This window comes from Vombatus ursinus, unplaced genomic scaffold, assembly GCF_900497805.2.
Source record: "Vombatus ursinus unplaced genomic scaffold, bare-nosed wombat genome assembly UNPS02014792.1, whole genome shotgun sequence".
NCBI classification, from domain to species: Eukaryota; Metazoa; Chordata; class Mammalia; order Diprotodontia; family Vombatidae; genus Vombatus; species Vombatus ursinus.
Window position 1 is genome coordinate 1,675,668 of NW_020954570.1, and position 23,841 is coordinate 1,699,508.

General features: G+C 38.6%; 1 protein-coding gene and 1 pseudogene across 1 annotated transcript in view; one reads left to right on the top strand and one right to left on the bottom strand.

Annotated features, from left to right (window-relative positions):
• Window positions 1-23,841, bottom strand: part of LOC114048286 — a 144,937-nt gene that overhangs the window by 114,124 nt on the left and 6,972 nt on the right. Inside the window, exon 3 of the mRNA XM_027869185.1 lies at window positions 6,090-6,257. Coding sequence (XP_027724986.1) covers window positions 6,090-6,257 — 168 coding nt within the window. The remainder of the gene's footprint in view (window positions 1-6,089; window positions 6,258-23,841) is intronic.
• Window positions 9,261-17,003, top strand: LOC114048274 (annotated as a pseudogene).

Here is a 23,841-nt window from a genome sequence, read left to right on the forward strand (position 1 = left end):
AAATAAAATAGGAAAATGAAATAAAACCTTTGCAACTGAAAAAAAATTATATGAGATCTCATTTAAAGGTTCATAAAAGCTTTCATTGAAGAATTATAACAAACTTTAGGAGGCACAGTTTATAAAAACTACTTTTTATTAGATAAGAAACATACTAACATGCTTCAGAATGGTTAGTATCTTCTATATTAGGCAGAGTAAAATAATATGGATATTACTGGAAGCTGATTTTTTTAGCTTCCTTCTAGATCTAATATTCTATAATTGTCAAATTAATTTATGCACAACAACTAGGTCAACATCTTTTCTGAGGTTTTTTTCTTCTTCTCACATACTCATTGGACAAAAAAATTCAGAGATATAACGTCTAGTCTTGTCACTGTCACTGTAATTTTAGGACCTTGGGAAAATCACTAACCCTCTCTGACTCAATTTCCTATCTGTAAAATGAGAGGGTTGGACTAGATGATCTCAAAGTTCTCTTCAAATTCTAAAAGCCTTTGATATGTCTCTAAATCTTAGGAAATAAATATAATAAAGCCAAACAAGAATTTAGAGTCCAGAAATCAATTCTTGGCCTCCCATGAAACCATCTTAAGAAAGGACCTGGTGAAAAACCAGGAAATTAATCACTCTTACAACACTACTCTATTAAGCAGTGCAAGAATCACTATTATTCATGTTTTTAAGAAGGTAGGAAACATTTGGGATAGCTTGGTGATATGTTGAGTTTTCTTCACCTTCTTGTCATTTTAGATTTCACTCCTTATTTCTTCCAAGATTTGAGATTTCCCCTTTTTTGGGAAGGACATCTCTATTCTCTTAAATGTAAGTGACTTCATCTGCTTCTACTCTTACTCTTTTTTTTTTTTCTGTAGATATTCACTAATTTTTTTTTTAACCAAGTACTCACTGATATGCCATGCATTTCTTATTACTGGGTGCCCTCAGGGATTTCAAAGGGAGTAGTACATAGAATATAGCATCCTGGAAGTAAGAAAGTGTGCTGGACTTGGAGGCAGAAAAGATCTGGCCATTATTCCTGCTATATGACTATATATTTTATAGCTATATATAGCTATATGACTATATGTTTTATCACTTTTAAGATGGAGATTGTAGTACCCAGCTCACAGGATGATTGAAAGGCTCTCACTCCCCCAGAAGCTATTCCATACCTTCTCCTCCTTCAGTAAGCCTCCCACATTGTCCGCTCCAGCCTTACTCTTACCTCTAGCTGAGGATTTTACTTCTTTACTGAGAAAACAGGTCATTCTTCAAAAGCACCCTCTGCTCCAATTGTCTGCATCTCAAAACCACTTGACATCATCCCTCAGCCCCCCTCCTCTACCCCAGGCTCTGGCAATGATGTAGCCCTTCCCTTCGCGAAGTCCAACCCTTCTACAAGTACCATTGATTTCATCCCTTCCAGTCTTCTCCAGTAGATTACAAACTCAATTACCACTTCTTTATCTAAAATCTTCAACATCTTATCTACAGTCTCCTCTACAATCTAAAATGTGCTTGTCACCTCCCTTCTTTAACCTTCACTAGACCCTTCTCTACCATTCCCTCAAGCTATTGTCCTATATCTTTCCTCTTATTCTAAACTCCTAGAAAATGCTGTCAATACTCACTACCTCCACTTCTTTTCCTGTCACTCACTCCTCAACCCTTTGCAGTTTGACCTCTGACCTCCTCACTCAAATGATACTGTTCTCTCCAAAGTTACCAATGAGTTCTTGATGACCAAATTGGATTTTTAAAAAAATCTCTTCCAGTTCTCCTTCTCCTCGATCTATTTGCTGCAGTAGATACTGTTGATGATATTTTCCTTCTAAATACTCTCTCTTTTACGGGTTTTTATGACACTACTTTTTCCTGGTTCTTCTACTTTCTTTCTGATTACTCCTTTCTAGTCTCCTTCACTGGTTTATCATCCATACCATGCCTTCTAACGGTGGCTGTTCCCCAGTACTCTGTTCTAGTTCTTATTTTCTCTTCCCTTCACACTTAATCTCTTGATGACCTCATTTACTCCCATCTGTGAAACTATCATGGCTATGCAGATGACTATATTCTTTCGTGCTCCCTCCCCTGAGCTTCAGCTTTGCATCACTAATTGCTTATTGGACATTTCAAACTGGATGTTCTGGAGATATCTCAAACTTGACAGATTCAAAATAGACCTTATTATCTTTCAATCAATAATCAATTAATAAACATTTGTTAATTGCTTACTATGTGCCAGACACATTGCTAAGCACTGAGGATACAAAAAAATATGTCTGCCCTCAAGGAGCTTGCAATCTAATCTTTCCCTCAAATCCCACCTCTTCCAGACATCCCTATTTCTGTCAAAGGCGTCCTCATTTACCAGGTCTCCCAGGCCGCTAACTTTAGCGTGGTCCTCAATTCTTCTCTCTATTTCACCCCGTATATCCAGTCAGTTGCCAAATCTTGCCCTTCTACCTCCACAATAGCTTTCTTTCACTGCCTTTCACACATTTCCCTCCTTAGTTCAGAGCCTCATCAGCTCTCCCCTGGATTAGTGTAATGGCCTTTTAAATGGACTTTCTGCTTCTGGTTTCTCTCCACTTTAGTCTGTCCTCCACACCATTGGCCAAGTGATTTTCCTTAAGTGCAGATCTGAGCTTGCTACACACCTGTTCAATATACTTGTGTCTCCCTATGGTCTCAAGGGCAAACTTCTCTTCAGCTTTGAAATCTTTACAATCTTATCTCAAACTATCTTTCCAGCCTCATTGTATGTTAGTCCATGTTCCCCACTCTGTGACCCAGCCAAACTAGCCTTCTTTTTATTTCTCACGCACAGTACTCAGTATCCCATATCTGTGCCTCTGTGCTGTCCAAGCTTGGAATGAACTCCCTCCTCACCTGCCTTGTAGAATTCTTCTCTTTCTTCTATCTAGATATAGCTCAATCACCACACTGTACTTGAAGCCTTTCCTGATTCTGCTAGTTCCTTCCCTCCCAAACTACCTTACAAGGTATTTATTTCTATTTATTCTCCTTATATTTATTCTGAATATATTCGTATATGTACTTTTTGTTTCCTCCATTAGAATGCAAGTGCTTTGTGAGTAGAGGCTCTTTCATTCATTTTATTTGTATCACCAGCACCTATCAAAGTTCGGGCACATGAGAACTAATTAAATACAAGTTGTTGATAGAAGTTTTTTTGAGGTAAGTAATCATTTTTATTATGCTAAACCAAGGAGGCGAACAACACATCTGCCTGGGGTATTACAGATAATCAGTAGTACAACCAATCTTGAATTGAACTTGGTCAGAAAGTGCTTTTTTTTTTTTAATATCTACAAGGGCTTTTTTTTTTTTAATATCTACAGTTTTCTGGAAATAAAGAAATAAAATCCTCAAATGAAGACCTGAAACACCCATCTCCATACCTGAAGATATGCTGCAACATAACAGCAGCAGTTAGGTAAATAAAATAAGACAGCAAAGATCATTTTTTATTTATTTCTTTTTGTCTAGGCAATGGGGTTAAGTAACTTGCCCAAGGTCATACAGCTAGTAAGTGTTATGTGTCTGAGACCGTATTTGAACTCAGGTCCTCCTGAATCCAGGGCTGGTACTGTATCCACTGCGCCACCTAGCTGCCCCAAAGATCATTTTTCCTATAAACAAATTAACTTTAACTTTGCAAAATTATCGGGGAAAAAAATATATAGTGATTCTAATGTTGATATCAGTCAATTCAATACCAGAAGAATCATGGTTAAGTTATGGAAAAGAAATGAGCCAAGGTCTCCTGCTTGTTCTCCAAGGTCTGTTCGGTACTAATGTTTTGTGTTCAATGCTATGCTTTTGAAAAGGCTGGAATTACTGACTTTTCTTCTGTGTACCATTAACCAGTCATTTTTGCACGACTTTCCCTGGACTTCCATGGATTTAATTTCAGTTTAATTTAAGAGATGAGGTGAGAAACTCAAGGACTTACAGACAAAGATTTTAACTGATGGTTATTGGCTGAAAAGTAATCAGGATGAGGAAAAAATAGAAAACTGCTCTCTGACTAACCATAGAATTCATGCAAATTACAAATCAAAACTTCCCACTCTCTCCAATTTGCTCTTCATAATACCTCTTGCTTTTGACAGATTGATTGTCCAACAGATATCTGGTAATGGTCCCTTTTTAGTGTGCTATTCAAATCAAAGTATGATTGTTTTGTTTTGTTTCTCTACTATGGGACGGTTAAAATAGCAATTGCTTTCAAGGTTGCTCTGCAATCAGGCAAACTGACTGTCAGTAGTACTTGTTAAAGTATAGGTATTTCAATAAAGACTTTAAATGGTCCGCTCAACTTTAGCACCCTCCTTTGGGAGAAGAGGCAATCAAAATACTTTGCAACATGTTCCTCCTTACATTTTGATGGCAGTTTTCACATATTTTGAGATTTATAGTCCTGGCTCCCCTTTGCTACCATCTGGTAAATAACCTCTGATTGCCAGCAGTTTGCTAAAAAAACTATAGCACAAACTATGTATATTAATTTTCAAATAATCTATCTCTATAAATAATACTTCCTTTGGGACTATCTGATTATCAGAGACAAACATTTACAAGGAGAGTAAATGTTTCCATATACACATGAAAATGCTTCCACTTGAAAATATACCAAGCTTTGTTTTTCTCCTACAGCTTCACATAGCTTGTTGCTGATAGTAAAGCATAACTGTTTTCTCGTTTTCTTGAGAATAACATTTTAGAGTTCCGTCTTAAGACAGATCAACCAGGATCTGGACAAGATCACAGAGACTGTTTAATCCAAGATCCCTATTTTACAAATGAGAAAACTAAAGCTCAGAGAGGTTAGTGACTTGCCTAAAGTCTTTTGACTCAAAGCCAGTTGTCTTTCTTGTATCCTGTTCTGACAATGAGTCTTGTCCTGGACTAGAAAATGGCCTACCCGGAATGGTGTCAGGGCTATAAGGAATAACTCAAGCCCAAAGAAATTCTTCTCTCTTCACCAGTTGATGTCTCAAATCTCACCATTAGAATTTGCTTCTGTAGATCTGACTCCCATTAAAAGGCCAACATTCTACAAAGGGGTAACCCTTTTGATTATCAGCCATTTAAACCTAGTGTGGTTTACTAAAATGGATGTGTCATCTAGGAAGAGAAAGGAACAACAGATAGAAAGCCCAAGTACTACACTGCTATCTACTAGTGTGCTAAGAAAAATATCTGTCTAGGTTATTGCCATATAGACTAGGTTAGGGCTTGTTTGTTTGTATTGTTTTTTTCCTAAAAGTCAAGAATGATCTCCTTGACAATTGATTACCCTAGGAAACTAAGGCTAAACCCCATTGATGGTGGTTCCTGGTAAATTAGAGGCATAAAAAAAGGACAGTAGCAGTGCCCGTCAAGCTTGGCTAGATGTTCCATGACCGTGTGATTCATCACAGCCTGACTTTCTGACCAGATGTGTTTCTGTATAAACATCAGGGATACCATGTCTATCTTTGCTCCAGTGTGGTATCCTTCCTAAGTATCTTTTCCATGTGATATCTAAGGAAACCTTTTTGCTAACTGTTTAATGATCTAAGAGTCTCCTTTCATTCCAGTTTCAAATAAAAACTACTACACTGGCCTGAGTCTGGCCTAGCCTACAACAACTGCTATGTTAAAAGACTTCTAGGGACAGCAGGGTGGAAAAAGGGATAGAGCTCTAGTCTTGGAGTCAGGAGGACCTGAGTTCAAATCTGGCCTCAGACACTAGCTGTGTGACCCTGGGCAAGTCACTTAACCCCATTACCTATCCCCCCTCATAACAAAAAAAAAAAAAGACTTCTAGAAAGAATTCCATATCAGATAGGTTTTCAATGACAAGGACAAAATATTTTCACCTCCTAATAACAACCCACTTTTAGCCCCCATCATGAAATCCTCCTTTGGAAGAAAGGAAAACAGGTAACCAAAACAACTGATACAATGACCATGTCTGACCATTTTGTTCTGCAACTCTCTACCAAGCGGATGGAGGTTTGCTTCATTATCAGTCCTCTGGAGTCGAGATCACCACAATGTCCAACACTTACCAGCTACTGGTTGGGGTTTTTTACTAAGACATCTAGGACTATTTTCAGGATTTTCATCATCTCCTCTGAAAACCCATGATGCCGAATGAAAATTCTCAGTGTAGAATCCTTTCTCCTCAATTTCATTTCGCATACCAAGATCCACTGAGTGACCATCCTCTGAAGTAACTGAGAAGTAGAAAAATTTATAATTAGATTAATTAATTAATTAAAATGTAATAATTAGATCAACATGAAAAAATAGGAAGCATGAAAAATTCAAGGGCAGAAAGCAGTCAATGAGTCCAGTGCTGTAGCCTGGTGGAATCAATAAGTAAGTATGCACTTATTAAGTGTCAGGTACTGTGCTGTGTGCAGAAAACACAAAGGAAAAAGTGAAACAGTACTTGTTCTCAAGAAGCTTACATTCTAGTGTGGAAGAAAATGTGTGTATGATATGTTTAGCTGTATACAAAAGATACAAGGTAATTTTTAGGGGAGCAGGAAAACTTTCATGTAGAGGAAGGCACTTGAATTGAGTCTTGAAGGAAACTAGGGATTATAAAAGGTGTGAATGAAAAGAAAGTGCATTCCACGTGAAGTGGAAATAGGTGAGGGGATGTTGTGTGAGAGGAAGAGAATCCTAGTTTAACTAGATCATAAAGTGGGTGAATTAATCAACACCACGTCATCAGTAAAAGACAATACATAATAAGGCTGGAAAGATAGGTAGGAGTCAAGGTGTAACAGGCTTAAAATGCTAAGCAGACAGCTTCATATTGGATCCTAGAGGCAATAGGAATCATTAGAATTTATTGGGGGCAGCTAGGTGGCACAGTGGATAGAGCACTGGGCCTGGAGTCAGAAAGAATTGAGTTCAAATCCAGTCTCAGACACTTACTAGCTGTGTGACCCTGGGTAAGTCACTTAACCCTGTTTGCCTCAGTCTCCTCATCTATAAAATAAGTTAGAGAAGGAAATGGCAAACCATTCTAGCATCTCTGCCAAGAAAACCTGAAATGGGGTCACAAAGAGTCAGACAAGACTCAAGAAGAACAGAATTCATTGAGTGGAGGAGTGACATAGTTAGATCTGTCCTTGATGAAAATCATGTTGGCAATTGTGTGGACAATGGATTGTAGTAAGGAGAGCTACAAGGCAGGGATACCAATTAGAAAGCTCTTCAATAGTCTGGTTAAAAATGAATGAGGTATGAACAAGTACGGTGGCCGTGTGAATGGGGAGAAGGCAAAAGATGTGGTGGTGGTAGAAACAAGATCTGACAATTAATTAGATATACGATGTGAGGTACCTTGATAACCTTGATACATGGATTGGAAACACCTTGTGAAAGAGCCTGTAAGGTGGTATGAGCCGAATGCTTTTTCAAAATCACCAAATAATAAGCACAATAATGGAATTTTATATTTTCTACATCATTCAGTCAATTGAACAGTGTTAAAGACGTGGTTTATCCCTGACTAGCATTTGTGAACACTTAATTTTCCCTGACTAAAACGTTCACTGAGGAAGCTCTCAGTTCATGTAGAGGTAACTCATAAAGATTTTGTATAGTGGGATAGGTTGATAGCTATCAATTTTTTCTTGGTTACTTTTTTGGCATCAATAAGGCCCAAGATTTACCCTCCACTGCTTCTCTCTGCTTAATGAAATGATGCAGCTTTGTAAGATTTTACAAACAAGTATATATCTCAGTATTGCCTGCAGGATATGCAGGTTCAAAACGTCTAATAAGTCATTAGTGATGTGGGACTGAGGCTCAGGAGAGAAAAGGGCTAAATATATCAATGTAAGAGTCAGCAGGACTCATATTAGAGGGGATAATTAGCTCATGAAAGCTCATAAGGTCACCAAGAAAGGGAATATACAGAGAAAGGAAATGAGGGCCCTGAATGAGATTTGCCCTTCAGAATATTATACATTACTTCTCTTTCAGCATTACAACAGTTCAGACAAATTGTCCTTCTCTCTGTTCCTGACATTCAGAACTCCATCTCCCATTTCCCTGTCTTTGTACTGAGGCCAAAGCCTATGATGTACCACCCTCTCCTCATCAGGCAGGCCTTACCTCCCCCTCTGGGTTATAAGGTATTCTGAGAGTTTTGTGCATTCTTTTTTCCCTCTACTGCCATCAGCTTGAGCCTCCACCATCTTTTATCCCTCTTCTTAGGAGGCTAGTGACCAGCACCCAAGTTCCATTTAACATTAATTAGATTTTACACTGAGATATTTTCCTCAAAGTTATAGCAAAAACAAAATATAAACATTTCCTCTAATACTTTTAAGGAATCATACTATCTCCTCTACTACCTTGGTCTCTGGGGGAAAAGGTTCAAAACTTATCTCAGTTTCCATATGGTATCAGTCCCTCCCCAATCATGTCCCACTGCAGCACAATTTCTGGATGATCCCAAGTTTCATATACCACTGGGTCCTAAAATTCAGGCCTTTGATCCTAAGGACCACTGATGCTAGACTATGACTCCCAAATTCCTGTAATTTATTCTCTTGGCCTTTCTAAACTCCCAAGATTGTCATGGTCTCTCACCAGACACTGTGATCTAAGGAATGACCAAATGAAGCCAAAAGAGAGAGAGGCAAAAGAAGAAATAAAGGGGAGCTGAAACTGACAGGACATTTTGAATGCCTCTGCAGTCCACTGGCCTCCTCTTCTACCTGTGGTTAGCTGACCACAACTAGTTACAGAATGTATATGAATGGTACTTTCTTTATACATCATCATGATTATCCCAGAAACAGGCTCCCCAGCTTATCCATATGGAGAAACACCATTCCAGGCACTCTGCACATGCGCCACACCCCATTACAAAAATAAGAGGCAAAGTCCTCAGCTGAGAGAGTGGTTAAGAGGCTTAAGGAGTGAAGAGAAGGTTTAGAAGACATACTGTGGGGAGCGGGATACAGAATTAATGAAAAGGAATAAAAAAAATGCCTTGATGCAGTGAGAGTCCAACTGAGATTAGATTAATTGAGATTTATAATAGATTCAGTTAGGATACTTATACAACTTTCTACAGCTCTGTTGAATAGCATATGAGTGGGAGCAGGTGGATTAAAGGGTTTCATTTTGAGTAATAACTAGCTAGATTTGATAGGCCAGCTGCTAGAAATGAGAACTGACAACGTTCAGAGGTACCATAAATGAAACCGATGGATCTTTATGGAGTGTCTTCTACGTGCAAGGTATTGTGCTAGGGACTGGACCATAAATCCACTTAGAGACATCATACGAAATAATTTTCTATGAAATAGAAATGATGCTATTTGGAGCTCGAAGGAAATAAGATAAAATGTGAAATTCAATTTTAAATTGTCTCTAAAATAATCAAAAGGGATAAAAAAACAGATGAACTTGGTTGTCAGTTATTAAAAAACATCTTCAATGTCATTCAGGTTCTTACAGAAGAAGATGTAAGAAAATTCTGTGTGAGGCGGAATAGAGTGGACAAGGAGAGGGCAAAAATGATTACCATCTTAAAGGAGCACCATGCTGAGAAGTTTACACAATTTCATCTAGTAGTTTCTTTGCTGACACTGAGAAGCTTTACAATAAGATGCTTCTCTGATGTTTTGGAAGAACCTGTTCACCATGCCAGGGGAGTGTGTTTTTATTGCCAGGTGTGAGTTTATGGTTCCTTCTATATTGACCAATAAAGCAGCATTTTTGTGACAGTACAGAAATAGAAAAATATTGAATATTGAAAGACAAAAGATTCTAGTGATTGATAAAAATCTCCAAGATAGCATTAAAAAAATGTTGTTGAAGCTTCTTAGCTTGCCACAAAATTGGTAACTAATAATAATAGTCAACTTTTATACAGCACTTACCATGTGCCAGGCACTGTGCTTAAGTGTTTCATAATTATTATCTCATTTGATTCTCACAACAACCTGGGAGACAGGCATTACTTTTCCCATTTACAGATGAGGAAACTGAGGCAAACAGAGGTTAAATGACTTGCCCAGGGTCACACAGCTTAATAAGTCTCTGAGGTCAGATTTGAACTTATGTCTTCCTAACTTTAGGTCAAGTGCTCTATTCACTGTACTACCTAGATGCCTATGGTGTAGCTGACTACACTAGTTATTTGATTATTAATCTGTATTCTGAGATGATTCATATTCACTTATTAAAATAATATTTATTGAGAAAATTCTACATGAAACACACTATGCTAGGTGCTTTGTGAGATGAATATCATTTAAGGTTTACAAAGTGTTTTACAAATATTATCTCATTTTATCCTTACAACAACTCTGGGAAAGGTGCTATTATCCCCATTTTACAGAAGAAAACTGAGGTAGATGGAGGTTAAGCGATTTGACAAGGTTCATACAACTAATAAATATCTGAAGGTAGATTTGAACTCTAGTTTTCCTGACTTCAGGTCCAGAGCTCTATGTATTGTGCCACCTAGCTACTTCTAGCTCCTGACTTTCAGAAGCCTTTAGTCTAGAACAGAAAATAATGAACAACAATAAAACAAGAGTGACCATGATGAATGAAAGAAAAGTCACAAATGAAGTAAAATGGCATTTCAGAAACAACTTCTAGAGGGAGCAGGGAAGGCTTCATGCAAAAACTAGGCCTTAAAAGATGGGTTGAATTTTGACATATGCCATCTGGAAAAATCAGGGTGCGAGAAAGTGCGGTTGACCAGGGAGATTGGATTCAAACTGTGCATGCCCCTGAAGGCTAAGTTTAAACTTTTCAGCACACAACTGATGAGAAGAGTTAGATGATCTGGGGAAAATTACTGTGGCTGATTAGAGCAAGGAGACCGTGGGGTTTGGAAGGGAAATGATTGAGGAGGCCGTGTCAATTGTCTAGATGAGAAATTACTGAGACCTTGTGGAAATGAAAAGTGGGAGTGAAAATGAGAGATTTCAAGTATTCTTATAGTTACAGAAAACATGTCATTATGGAAGTGTCATCACAATTACCGGCCTTCAGACTGCATGGATTCTTCTTGCATCATTAAGTACAAAATGTCTCTAATTTTCTCTCCAAATTTTAGACAGGAATAAATTCAATCTATCAATAGTCTTCTCTAAATTCCTCAGTCTGATGGTCTTTCCTCGGTTCTCATCCTTTATCTCTCTGTTGCATTTGACACTCCTCACCACCCTCTTCTCCTGCATAGTCTTTTCTCTGGGTTCACATAACACTGCTCTCTCCTGGTTCTCCTCCATGTCTGACCACTACATCTCAGTCTCCTTTGCTGTTTAATCGTCCATATCATATTCTCTATAGGTGGGTGTTCCCCAAGGCTACATCCTGGGCCTTCTTTTTTCTCTTTACACTCTCATGGTGACTTCATGTCACCAAAGGTTGAGTGATTTACTCAATCAAATTACCTCAACCCATGTAAAGTAACTGGTGATAAGATGGCCTAGAGTCCCTTAACCAGGTGTAACCGATCAATGTCAATCATAGGCTTTAGTTTTAATCAAAATCAATCATAAGTTTTAAACTAAATTGGAAAAGTACTTGAAACTGGAGTGACCGGAAGTGGGTTCAAGTAGGCCAGGAAAACATAATTATACCCTAGGGTGGGGGTAAAGCACCTGGGGGCCTAAAGGCCACAGGTGGCCCTCTAGGTCCTCAAGTGCAGCTCTTTGACTGAATCTAAACTTTTTGTTCCGTGAAGTTTGGATTCAGTCCTTCTAGCTCTACTTCTCCCTACCCCCATTTGGCTAGAGAAGGACCTTGCAAACTTTGAAAAGTCTGGAGGATGTTGGATTTCCCATCCTGTCCTAGATTCATTAATGTATCAGCCATGGAGGCTGCATTGAAAGCCAATGACAGAGTGGATGTAGAGTCACAGCTCCACTGGAAGCCTGACAAATAAGAGAAAAAAAAAATGCTTACCAACCAGAAGCTGAGTAACCCTTTGTTGCTGCTTTCTAAGGTTAAGGCCACTTTCTCTTAAATGCCATATGTACTTGTAGGAGAGACTTTGGGGAGGATCTTTTGTACCAATTATTCTTACTATTTTTGAATCTACATAAGACGGGCTAAAATGATTCTCAATTGATAGTCTTGGGGAGAAGCACAGCAATGGATGTTAGAGCTTAGGGCATTAGAGAATGACTCCTGATTCCTAAGGGATATTCCTAGAACCCTGAAAGAGAGATGTAACCTTGATCTGGGAACCTAAACTCATTTGTAAGAGGAGTGAGAGTTGGCTTAAGTATCCTCAGAACTTACATGAGCTATACTCATCAACTCCCATGAGTTTAATTATCATCTTTAGGCAAATGATTCCCAGATGTATATATTTAATTCCAGTCTCTCCCCTGGGCTTCGGTCCTGAATCACCAACTGCCTAGTAGATATTTCAAACTTGTTGTCCTGGAAATATCCCAGACTCAACATGTCCAGAAAAAAAAAAAAACAAAAAAACAAACCCTGATCATTTTTCCCTGAAAATCTACTGCTTCTCTTAAACTTCCCTATTTCTGTCAAAGTCACAAACATTCTTTAGTCTCCCAGGTTCCTAACCTCATCATTATCCTTGATTTTTCACTCTCCCACTCCCTCACTACATATAGCCCATCAGGTATGAAATCTTAGTTTCTATCTCTATAACCTTTCTTATTTCTTACCCCTTGTCTCTACTTACAGCTCCCACCTTAATTCAGGTCTTCATCTCCTCTCACCTAAACTACTGACTTCTAATTGGCCTTCCCCACTCAAGTCTTTCCTCACTCTAGTCCATTCTCCATGCACCTATCAAAGTGATTTTCCTTAAATGTAGACATGACCATATCACTCCTGTACTCAATAAACTACAGTGTCTCACTATTTTCTTAAGAATAAAATATGAATACCTCTGTTTAGCTTTCAAAGCCCTTCACAGTTTGACTCCAACCTAGCTTTCTAGCTTCATTATTGCTCTTCCTATACTCTATGTTCCAGCCAAATAGGTCTCCTTTGTTCCTTGCACAAAGCACGCCATAGCCCTTCTCCATGCCTCAGCACAGGTTGGCCCTATGCCTAGACCCACTCCCTCCTCATCTTCACTTCTGCCTCATTAAATCCCTTATTTCCTTCAAGAAACTCAAGCTTCCTTTTGTGAAGACGTGTACTACAATTTGGGAATCCCTGTACTAGGGGCATATTGAGGACTGATTGCCAGAAAAGGAAGGATTTAGAAGGGTAGTCACAGGGATTGTGAGTGGAGCCACAGGGCAGTCAATTGCTATACCTTTTTCTTAGTAATTATAATATTGATTTGATTATTATTTCCTGAGAAGGGGTCATTGTCCATTGCCTTTATGGTGGCCCTTGGCAGTGAGGGCAGATGACAAGATGCATTAGGGATATATGTCTCTTATTCTTCCTACATTACTGGTCTACCCCTTGCCTCATTATATAGGTCTCCAATGGTTTCTTTTGTCCCACATTTTGTGTACAAGTGAACTTTGGAAATATGCTCTAGTATATTTACAAAGGGTCTTCCCTTTGCCATTTGAATTATTTTAAGTGGAGATCTTGGTGTTGTGTGATTTGTAGCTATAGAGTATCCCCATAAGAATACTGATCACCTGGAAAAAAAATGATAGCAGGTGAAGAACCTCACCCTTCATAGAGAATTATCTTTGTGTTTGGACACAGTCTTCTTTGTGTAAGACATCTGCCCTAATACTGTCAAACAGCTAAGGTGAGCATAAACCCACCCACCTGTTTTATACCTTGCTTGATGTTGAAAATAAGATGATCATTGAACACAAGTATCCTCCTAGTTGCATTTGTCATTGAGTCTTATAATAATAATTTCTGCCAGGTGGTGCAATAGATCGAGTGAGTGGGGTAGCTAGGTGGTGAAGTGGATAGAGCACTGGCTTTGGAGTCAGGGGTACCTGAATTCAAATCTGGCCTCAGACACTTGACACTTACTAGCTGTGTAACCCTGGGCAAGTCACTTAACCCTATTGCCTAGCCAAAAAAAAAAAAGAGTGAGGGGCCTAGAGTCAGGATGATGAGTTCAAATCCAGCCTCAGACACTTCCTAGAGGTGTGACCCTGGGCAAGTCACTTAACTTCTATTTGCCTCAGTTTCCTCATCTGTAAAATGAGGATAATAATGGGACCCATCTCCCAAGGTGGTGATGAGGATTAAATAAGATAATAATTGTAAAACATTTAAAACAATGCCTAGCATATAGTAAGTACTATATAAATGTTAGTTATTATTATTATTATTATTATTGTTAATCCTTATGGTTTTATTATATTACTATTACAATGCCTTATGGTTCCATTATGCTTTTATTATTTTATATTATTATTATAAAGTCTTAAGGTACCTTATATACATTATCTCCTTTGATCTTCACAACATCCCTGGGATGTAGCTATTAGAACTATTATCATCCCTACTTGGCAGATGAGGAAACTGAAGTTAAAAGAAGCTTAGAGATGTTTCATTGGTCAGACAGCTTATAAATGGCAGGATAGAAACTCATGTCTTGCATAATTCCAAGTCTACTGCTCATAAATTATACTATGCAACCTCTACAATTTTAGTTTTTATTTTCATGAGGTGTTGGAAACACTTTAAGGAAAGCCTTCAAGGATGTATTTGGTTCTGTTGAGTCAAGTGCTTTTAAAAATTAATAAACAACAGACACAGTAAGAGTTTATCTTTCCTTTATCCTTCAGTCAGTTGTATAACCATAAAATATTGCCCGCTATAGAAATTTCATTTGTGAAAATTTGACCATTCTTTCCTCATGTTTCAATTAAGGATGTACTATAGGTGTTCTAAGTCATGTTCATCAAGACATTATAGAAATAAAAAAGTTGGTGGAGAAATTAATAATAGCTGATGTCTTCTTGGTAGCACTTTTTTGATATAAGCACCATTTATGATTTTTCCTCTGTTTTGGAATCTGCTCCTTGAGATAGCTTGAAGATCAATCCCCACCCTACCCCCACCTCTTGTGGCATGAGATAGAGGCTCCAGAGCCCAGGAGGCAGAGACGGAGGAGGAGGAGCAGAGTTCAGCTGTAGCTGGGTGGGTAACTCCCTGTGATGGCAACGTTTTTTTAGAGGCTGCAGCCAGTGTCTGGGCATAGCACGGGTGTTCCTGGTGCCTATTCTTTTTCCCTTCTGTCCCAGTGCCCCCAGGGTGGGGGTGGTAGCAATGCCGTGATGTATGGCATGGAGTGCAAGGTGGAGGTGACACCTTCCAGCATAGCAACTGAACCTTCAGCTGTACCCTAGAGGACCACACCAGACAGGCCTTTGGCACCTCGGATGAGCTTCAGCTATATGATATGACTCTGCAGGTCAAATGTGGTGATGTGCCTGCTGCCCAATTTGTGGCTCACAAAGTGGTTCTTGCCTCCTCCAGCCCAGCTTTCAAGGCCATGTTCACCAACGGGCAGCAGGAGCAGGACATGGAAGTGGTCTCTGTCAAGGGCATCCACCCCAAGGTGACAGAATGACTCATAGAGTTTGCCTATACTGCTTCTATCTCCAGGGGGAGAGATGCTGCATGTGATGAATGGGGCCGTCATGTACCAGATTGACAGTGTAGTGCAGGCCTGCAGTGAATTTTTGGTGCAGCAGCTGGACTCAGCAATTGCGATTGGGATTACCAACTTTGCTGAGCAAATTGGCTGTGCTGAGCTCTATCAGTGTGGCTGGGAGAACAACTACATGCGCTTTGGTGAAGTAGCAAAGCAAGAGGAATTCCTTAATGTGTCTCATTGTCAACTAGTTACATTAATCACTTGGGACAAGCTCCATGTGCCCTGTCAGTCCAAGGTCTCCTATGCCCGCATCAATTGGATAGAATGTGACTGGGAGCAGTGGGGCTTCCACATTCAAATTTTTCTTTGTGCTGTCTTTTGCCACTCCCTCGCTCCCCACTTCCTAGAAGTGTAGCTGCAAGAATGAGATCCTCTAATCAGACTTGTGTTGTAAGGACTACTTGGTTAAGATCTTTCAGTATTTCACCCTGCACAAGCCCACCCAGGTGATGCCCTGCCAGGCACCCAAGATAGGTCAGGTCATCTACATGGCAAGCGACTACTTCCAATAGTCACTGAGCTACCTGGTGGCCTACAACCCTTGTGATTGTGCCTGGCTCCATCTTGCAGACCCACAGGTGCTCTAAAGTGGTCTAGCAAATTGTGTGGTGGGTGGGCTGCTATATGCTATTAGGGGAAGGAACAATTTTTCAGATGGCAGCACAGACTCTGATGCCCTTGACTGCTACAATCCTATGACCAATCAGTGGTCCCCCTTTGCACCCATGAGTGTGCCCTAGAATCATATTGGGTTGGTGTCATTGATGGCTTCATCTATGCATTTGGGGGCTCCTGTAGCTGCATTTGCCACAACAGTGGAAGAGGTATGGGCCAGAGTGGGATAAGTGGCACTTAGTGGAACCAATGCTGACACAAAGGATTGGGGTGGGAGTGGCTGTCCAGAATTACCTGCCCTATGCAGGCTTTGATGGAACAAATCACCTCAATTCTGCTGAGTGCTACTACTCAGAGAGTGGCAGATGATCACGTCTATGAACACCATCCAAAGAAGGGCAGGTGTCTGTGCTCAGCACAACTCCATCTATGTTACAGGAAGCTATCCAGTTGAATGGTATGGAAAGATATGATGTGGAAATGAAGACCTGGACTTTTGTGGCCCCTGTGAAACATTGACGGAGCACACTTAGGGTCACTGTACACCAGGGGAAGATCTATGTCCTTGGTTGATATGATGGACACACATTTCTGGATCACATGAAATGCAATGACCCAGCCACAACCACTGGAGTAAGGTGACACATATGACCTCTGACCAAAGTAGGGTATGACTGTGACCACGGAGCCTTGTTGAAAGCAGATTGTTGCAAGCAGAAAACAGAACTGCACTTAACAAAAAAATTTTTAGCTCTTAGGCAAAATTGTCAGGTTGAGTTTTTTGTATAAAAATGAAAAACAAAGCAAAAAAAAATTATTTCCAAAACCAGAGGCTAAAATAACAATTCAATGTTAAAATTACAAAGCAGAAGCCATCACAGGAACCTTTGATTTTGCCTCTTTGACCCCGAGAACATTAGAAAAATGTGTTGCCAGGGTAGTTTGGCAAGGGGAGGATTTTTAGGAGTGGGGCACTAGCATCCAGTGCACCTATGGAAGAGGGCCTGTGCAGAAGGGAACTGTTTCGAGGAGGCAGGAGTAGGATCCAGGCCACTGCAAAGGAATCTAGCTCTCTTCATTCCAGAAGTCTCTGTGCTGAGCAGAAAGGGTTTGGTGCCAGGACGTTAGCAAGAACGCTGTGGGGTTGGGGTGTGTGTGAAAGAGGATTGTACATAGAAATCCTGGACTACATTATCTCTGGGCTGTCTACAGTCATTAAGGTAAGCTCCCTTGTAACTTTCAAACTGAAATAAAGAATAGTCTAGTGTTTTCAGGGGTAAAAAAAAAAGAAAGAAAATCAATCACCCTGAGTTTCTTTAGAATTTTGTGGCCTCCAGCATGAGAGTGTGTCTTTCAAATTCAATGGTAATTAAAAAAAAAAACCTACCTACTTAACACAGGTAAAATATTACACTTATTTGTGAACAGCTTTCTACTGAAAAACCCAGATTCTCATTGATCTCATTTACATTTATCCCTGTTAAATTTCATCTTGCTAGATTCATCTTGTTGTTCTAGTCTTTGAAGATATTTTTGGATCCTGCTTTTATTTTGGAATGTATTAGATATCTCTCTCAGTATTTTGGTATCCACAAGTTTGATAAGCATTCTTTCTTCTTTGGCATTGCGTCAAGGGCAGTGTCCAGAAGCTCTTTCAACTTGACTTTTCTCTTTATCTTGCCAGGCTGTTAATAGCCTGATCCTATTGCTGTTTGATAACAATTGTTGTTGACCCGGTCCATTTCCAACCTGGACCAATTTGCCCCTCCTTGGGCACCTGGTGACTCCCCCCATCTCCTGAGAGCTCACTGTGCTGATGCCAGATTTGGTGTGGACACTTCAGCAATGTCAGCCCTATTATAACTCAAGTCTTCTGAGCTCAAAAGATGTAGAAGCCTCAACATACCCAGAAGCAAGGATTTAAGTCCTGTGCCACCATGCCCAACTCCATGATGTTGTTTTTTTTTTTTTTAAGGTGAGACTTGTTGTTCTTGTGCTACTTAATTGTTTCTTTGTTTCAGAATAAAAACAACATCCCAGATCAATTCCAAGGGACTTTTGTCCTTCCTTCTACCCTCCTCTTCTCCTCTTAAAATTTAAGAGAATAATAATAACAATAATAAAACAGCTTCTAAAGTGAACCCAGAGTTGTAATCTAATTATCCAATACTCTAAACAGAAAACTTTTTCCCCTCTAGAATATTCCCATATAAAAGCCAATAACTTGGAAAATACATTTCCACAGTAATTTACACAACTGAATAAAAGACATGAGAAGTTCCATCAAGTTCCCTCAAGCAGCGAGATCCACATTCACCTTGGCAAAGTGATCCATAACACAGTCTTGCACGTCTGTTTCTGTTCCAGGAGCTATTTAAAAGCATAAAAATTGGAACTCCATTTTATAGGCTCTTCCTACTTCAGTTCACAGCCCGTAAGTTATTTACCTGATGGGCCTTAGTGAGCATTCTCCACAGCACTAATAGATTGATCAACTGCATCCTCAAATATAAATGTCATCCCTAATGTCTTTTCCAGTTATTATTCAGGAAGTCAGAGGTGAGTGAAATTAACAAAGTGAAGAGCACCAGATGTAATAATGCTCAATAAAACTGTCAGATTTTAAGTCAAGGGCTAGTAACATTTCCTGATTCTATAAAAGAGACAGAATTTAAGTCACACACTGAATAGTGTCAGCCTCAGTGGCCCGTAATGCATCATAGTATTTCACAAAAGCTTTCATAATACAAAAAGCACACAATATTTTCCCTTGCTTATTTATGGTTAGGATAAAATGGAGACATGGAAATGTAAAGTCATTCAGTTCTCTCAGGATATGTAGGACAAAGTTCAACAAAGAAGATAATCGGTGACAATCAAAATTGTGATTTTTGTCAATATGAAATTCAAGTTTCTTTAAAATCTGACATACTGATCCCTGTCTTATGAAGTAAGGAAAGTGGACCTACATGGTTAAGGGCCCTAGGAATGGATGATTGAAGATTTGTCTTTAAAACAGGATGAAGCACACCTACATAGAAGGATTTGGTCAATCTGGTTCACTGTGGCACTGAGATATGTAGTGGGACCAAGTAGTATTGGTTTTACTCTTCATGGCACATTAGGATCATTCATGGCTAATTGGAGAAAGCACATTTTTCAGTTACAGTCTGCTTTTCTTACAGTTAAAAACTAGTCTAAGTCTCTCTAGACAATTATGCCTTTGGGGCAGCTACTATATGACAAAGGATTTGCATTCTCCATAAAAAAATTAAAATAAAAAGCAAAAGCAAAAACAAAACAAAGCAAAAAGATGGTTAAAAGCACTGTTAGTACTTCAAAGAAAATGGCCAAGAAAAACAAGATGGCAACACTAAATGTTCCTTTCTAAGAAGCATTTTGGTTTGAGAAAACTTACCTTAAAGAAACATTAATTTGATGATATTATGATCTTAATTTACTTATAATTGATATTCACATCTATTTAAAAAAATACTTGATGCATCATACTGAGTTAAAATAATACACTTAAATATAAAACAAAGCAAAATCAGATAAGAGGAACAGAGAAATCAATATATCAGATACTTTGGGATTAGTGCATTAAATTTAACATAGGCTTCCAGACATCTAAGGAGAAAAGCAAAACGCTTTGAGGGATTATCTAATATAAGAGCAAATTGTTTAGAATATTGATTTATAAAGTAGAGGTCATAGGAAAGTGTGATCAGCCAGTCAGAGTGGGGGAAGATCATGCAATTACAGGTATAGACTCTCCATGAAATAACCAGTGAAGGGGATGGATCATCTCCAAAACAATCGCTTACCTTATCCTTCAACACTCCCTCACTCTGCCCCCTTCCCATACTGTGTGCACTCTTAACTTCTTTCTCTTCTGAGATAGACTTCAATTTTCTGGGTAGTTGTAACCTGACCAATATTCAAGCACCCACATCAGCAGCTTTGAAGATACTACTGGGAAAAATCCCACACATCTACAGCAGAGCCATCCTGCGTCCCTCAGATCAGCTCATAACTATGGCAGACACTTCTTGGAGAAAGGACCAGTGAGTAAGAAACCAACCTTTGCCCTTTGTTTTGGGTAGGAATAGTGAATCATACAGGACAGGCAAGCATGTATGGATTGAGCATGTCGTTCAAGATTTTATTATATTATCTTTCCTCTACAAATCCATCCCTCTTCCAAATTCCCTATTACTGTTCGGAACACCATTATCCTCAGAATCACCTGGGGTTCACAATCTCACCATCATCTTCAACTCATTACTCCCACCTCCCCATCCCATAACTTGTCAAATGCTTCTATTTCTGCAACTTCTTTCCTATCCATCCATTTTTATCCATTCACACAACTACTTCCCTATTTCAGGCCCTTATCATCTTTCACCTAGATTATTGTAATAGCCTCTTTATTGGCTTTTCTGTTTGTCAGCACTCTCCACTTTCCAATCTACCCCCTGTATAGCTGACAAAGTGGTTTTCCTATAACTCAAATTCGACCATGTCACTCCTCTACTAAATAAATCCAGTGACTCTCTGTTTACTCTAGGATAAAAAATTATTTCATCTTTCTTTTAAAATTTTGATTTTTTTTAGCAAGGTTGCAGAATAAAAAAATAAACCCACATAAATCATCAGCGTTTCTACATATTACCAACTAAGTCTAACAGCAAGAGATAGAAAGACAAATTACATTTAAAGTAACTGTAGACAACATAAAATACTTGGGAGTCCACATGCCAAGACAAACCCAGGAACTATATGAATACAATTTCAAAACACTTTTCACACAGTCAGTTCTAAACAATTGGAGAAATATTAATTGCTCATCAGTAGATTAAGCCAATATAATAAAAATTACAATTCTATCTAAATTAATTTACTTATTCAGTGCCATACCAATGAAACTACCCAAAATTATTTTATAGAGCTAAAATAATAACAAAATTCATCTGAAAGGACAAAAGATCAAGAATATCAAGGAATCAATGGGAAAAAAATTAAAGGAAGGAGGCCTAGCCATATCAGATTGCAAACTGTATTACAAACCAGTAATCATGAAAACAATCTGTTAGTGATTAAGAAATAGAGTGATGGATCAGTGGAATAGATTAGGTACACAATACACAGTACTCTGAGGTACCCCCTGTACCTATCAGATTGGCTAATATGACAGAAAAAAAAATGACAAATGTTGGTGGGGATGGTGGGGAAAACTGGGACATTAATGTACTGTTGGTGAAATTGTGAACTGATCCAATCATTCTGGAGAGCAATTTGGAACTATGACCAAAGGGCTATAAAATTATACCAGTACTAGGTCTATATCTCAAAAAGATTTTTTTTAAAGGGAAAGGACCTATATATACAATAATATTTATAGCAGCTCTTTTTGTTGTTGCAAAGAATTGGAAATTGAGGGGATGCCCATCAATTGGAGAATGGCTGAATAAGTTTTGGTATATGGTTACGACGGAATACTGTTGTGCAATAAGAAATGACAAGCAGGATGCTCTTGGAAAAACCTGTAAAGACTTACATGAATTGATGCAAAGTGAAGTGAGCAGAACCAGAATATTGTAAACAATAACATCAATATTGTATGATGATCAACTGTGAATGACTTAGCTAGTCTTGGCAATACAATGATCCAAGACAATTCCAAAGGACTCTTGAGGAAAATTCTGTCCACCTCCAGAGAAAGAACTGATGGAGTCTGAATTCAGATCAAAGTATACTTTAAAAAAAACTTTCTTTTTCTTTTTTTGTGGGAAGGGGCAGAGCTGAATTTTCTTTCACAACATGACTAATATGGAAATATGTTTTGAATGACTGCACATGTATAACATATAATATTGCTTGCCTTTTCAATGAGGATGGAGGAGAGAGAGGGAAGGAGAGAATTTGGAACTCAAAATTTTAAAAAGTGAATGTTAAAAAGTTTTATATGTAATTGGAAAAATAAAATATTTTTTAAAAAATAAAATTTCCATTGTTGTGCATATTTTATAATGCATATTATTATTAATACAATGCTGACTACGTACATTAAGAATTTGTTATTCAAATTCAACTGGGTCCTCACTACATCAAGGGAGCCCTTTTATTCCTCCCTAAATGATTCCCTACATCATTCCAACCTTCTAAGAATCTGTTCCAAACCTTCTCTCCTTTCTTTAAGTCCCTTCATATCTTTTCCTCCTGCTCCTTTCTTAGCTAAACACCTTGCTTTTTACTTTAGTGAAAAAATTAAGGCCATTCTATATGAGCTCCCTGTTCTCCTATTCTCTTCATCTCAAAATCACTTGACATCTGCTCTCACTCCCTTTTCCTTTCCCTTAGTTTCTTGTTTCTTGTTCTCTACATGTGTACTTCTCATCCCTTTGTGTCTTCTTCAGCAGATTGTCTCCTCCATCCTCCCCTGTCTCAAATCTTCAATCTCTCTTTATCAATTAGTTCCTCCCCTAATGCCTTCAAACATTTTAATTTCCTCTATTTCAAAAAAAATCTTCACTAGACCCTGTCACCGCTCCCCACCCAAACTATGGTCCTATATAGCTCATCTCTCTTAGATAAACTCCCTGAAAAACTTGTCACTGTTTATTTTTTCCTCTCTTACTCCTCACCTTTTGCAATTTGGCTTTTAATCTCATCACTGAAATGAAACTGCTCTCCTACCAGTGGCCTCTTTTAAAAAATATATTTTTAATTCATTTAACAAAACAAGTATTTCCATAACATAGTACAATAAAAAAGATGATTGTACATGAAACTCATCACGTCCAAGATATATATGTGTGTGTGTGTGTGTGTGTGTGTGTGCGTGTGTGTTATATGTGTGTGTATACATAGATATGTACATATATACTCACAAATATACATATATAAGGATATATTCCCCCTCAGTCATACTCCTTCTCTACCTATTTGCAACATTTGACACTGTTAATTACTCTTTACTCCTGGATATTCTCTCTCCTCTGGGTTTTCATGACATTACTGTCTTCTAGTTCTCCTACCTTTCTGATGACTCCTTTTCATTCTCCTTTGCTGGTTTATTATCCAAATCCTGCCCCCTAACCCTTCCCACCCCCCACACACCCTGAGACATATTAAGCCCAACTTACCTTCCTTTCTAAACCCTCTCCTGTTCTAAACTACTCTATTTCTGTTGAAGACACCATCCTTTCAGCAGCTCAGGTTCATATCTCATTATTATCATATCTCCTTACCCTCCCTCATCCCACATATCTAATCAGTTGCCAAATCTTACCATTTCTACTTTCCCATCTCTCAAATGTAACTTCTCTCACAGAACTACCATTTTAGTTCAGATCCCCAATCCTTTTGTCCTAGATTATTGCCAACACCCTCCTTAGTTATTATAGTTGGTAATATGTAGAAATGTTGATGATTTATGTGGGTTTATTTTTTAATCTGCAGTTTTCCTAAAAACAATCAAAATTTTAAAAGAAAGATGAAGACGAAATAATTTCTTATCCTAGAGTAAACAGAGAGTCACTGGATTTATTTAGTAGAGGAGTGACATGGTC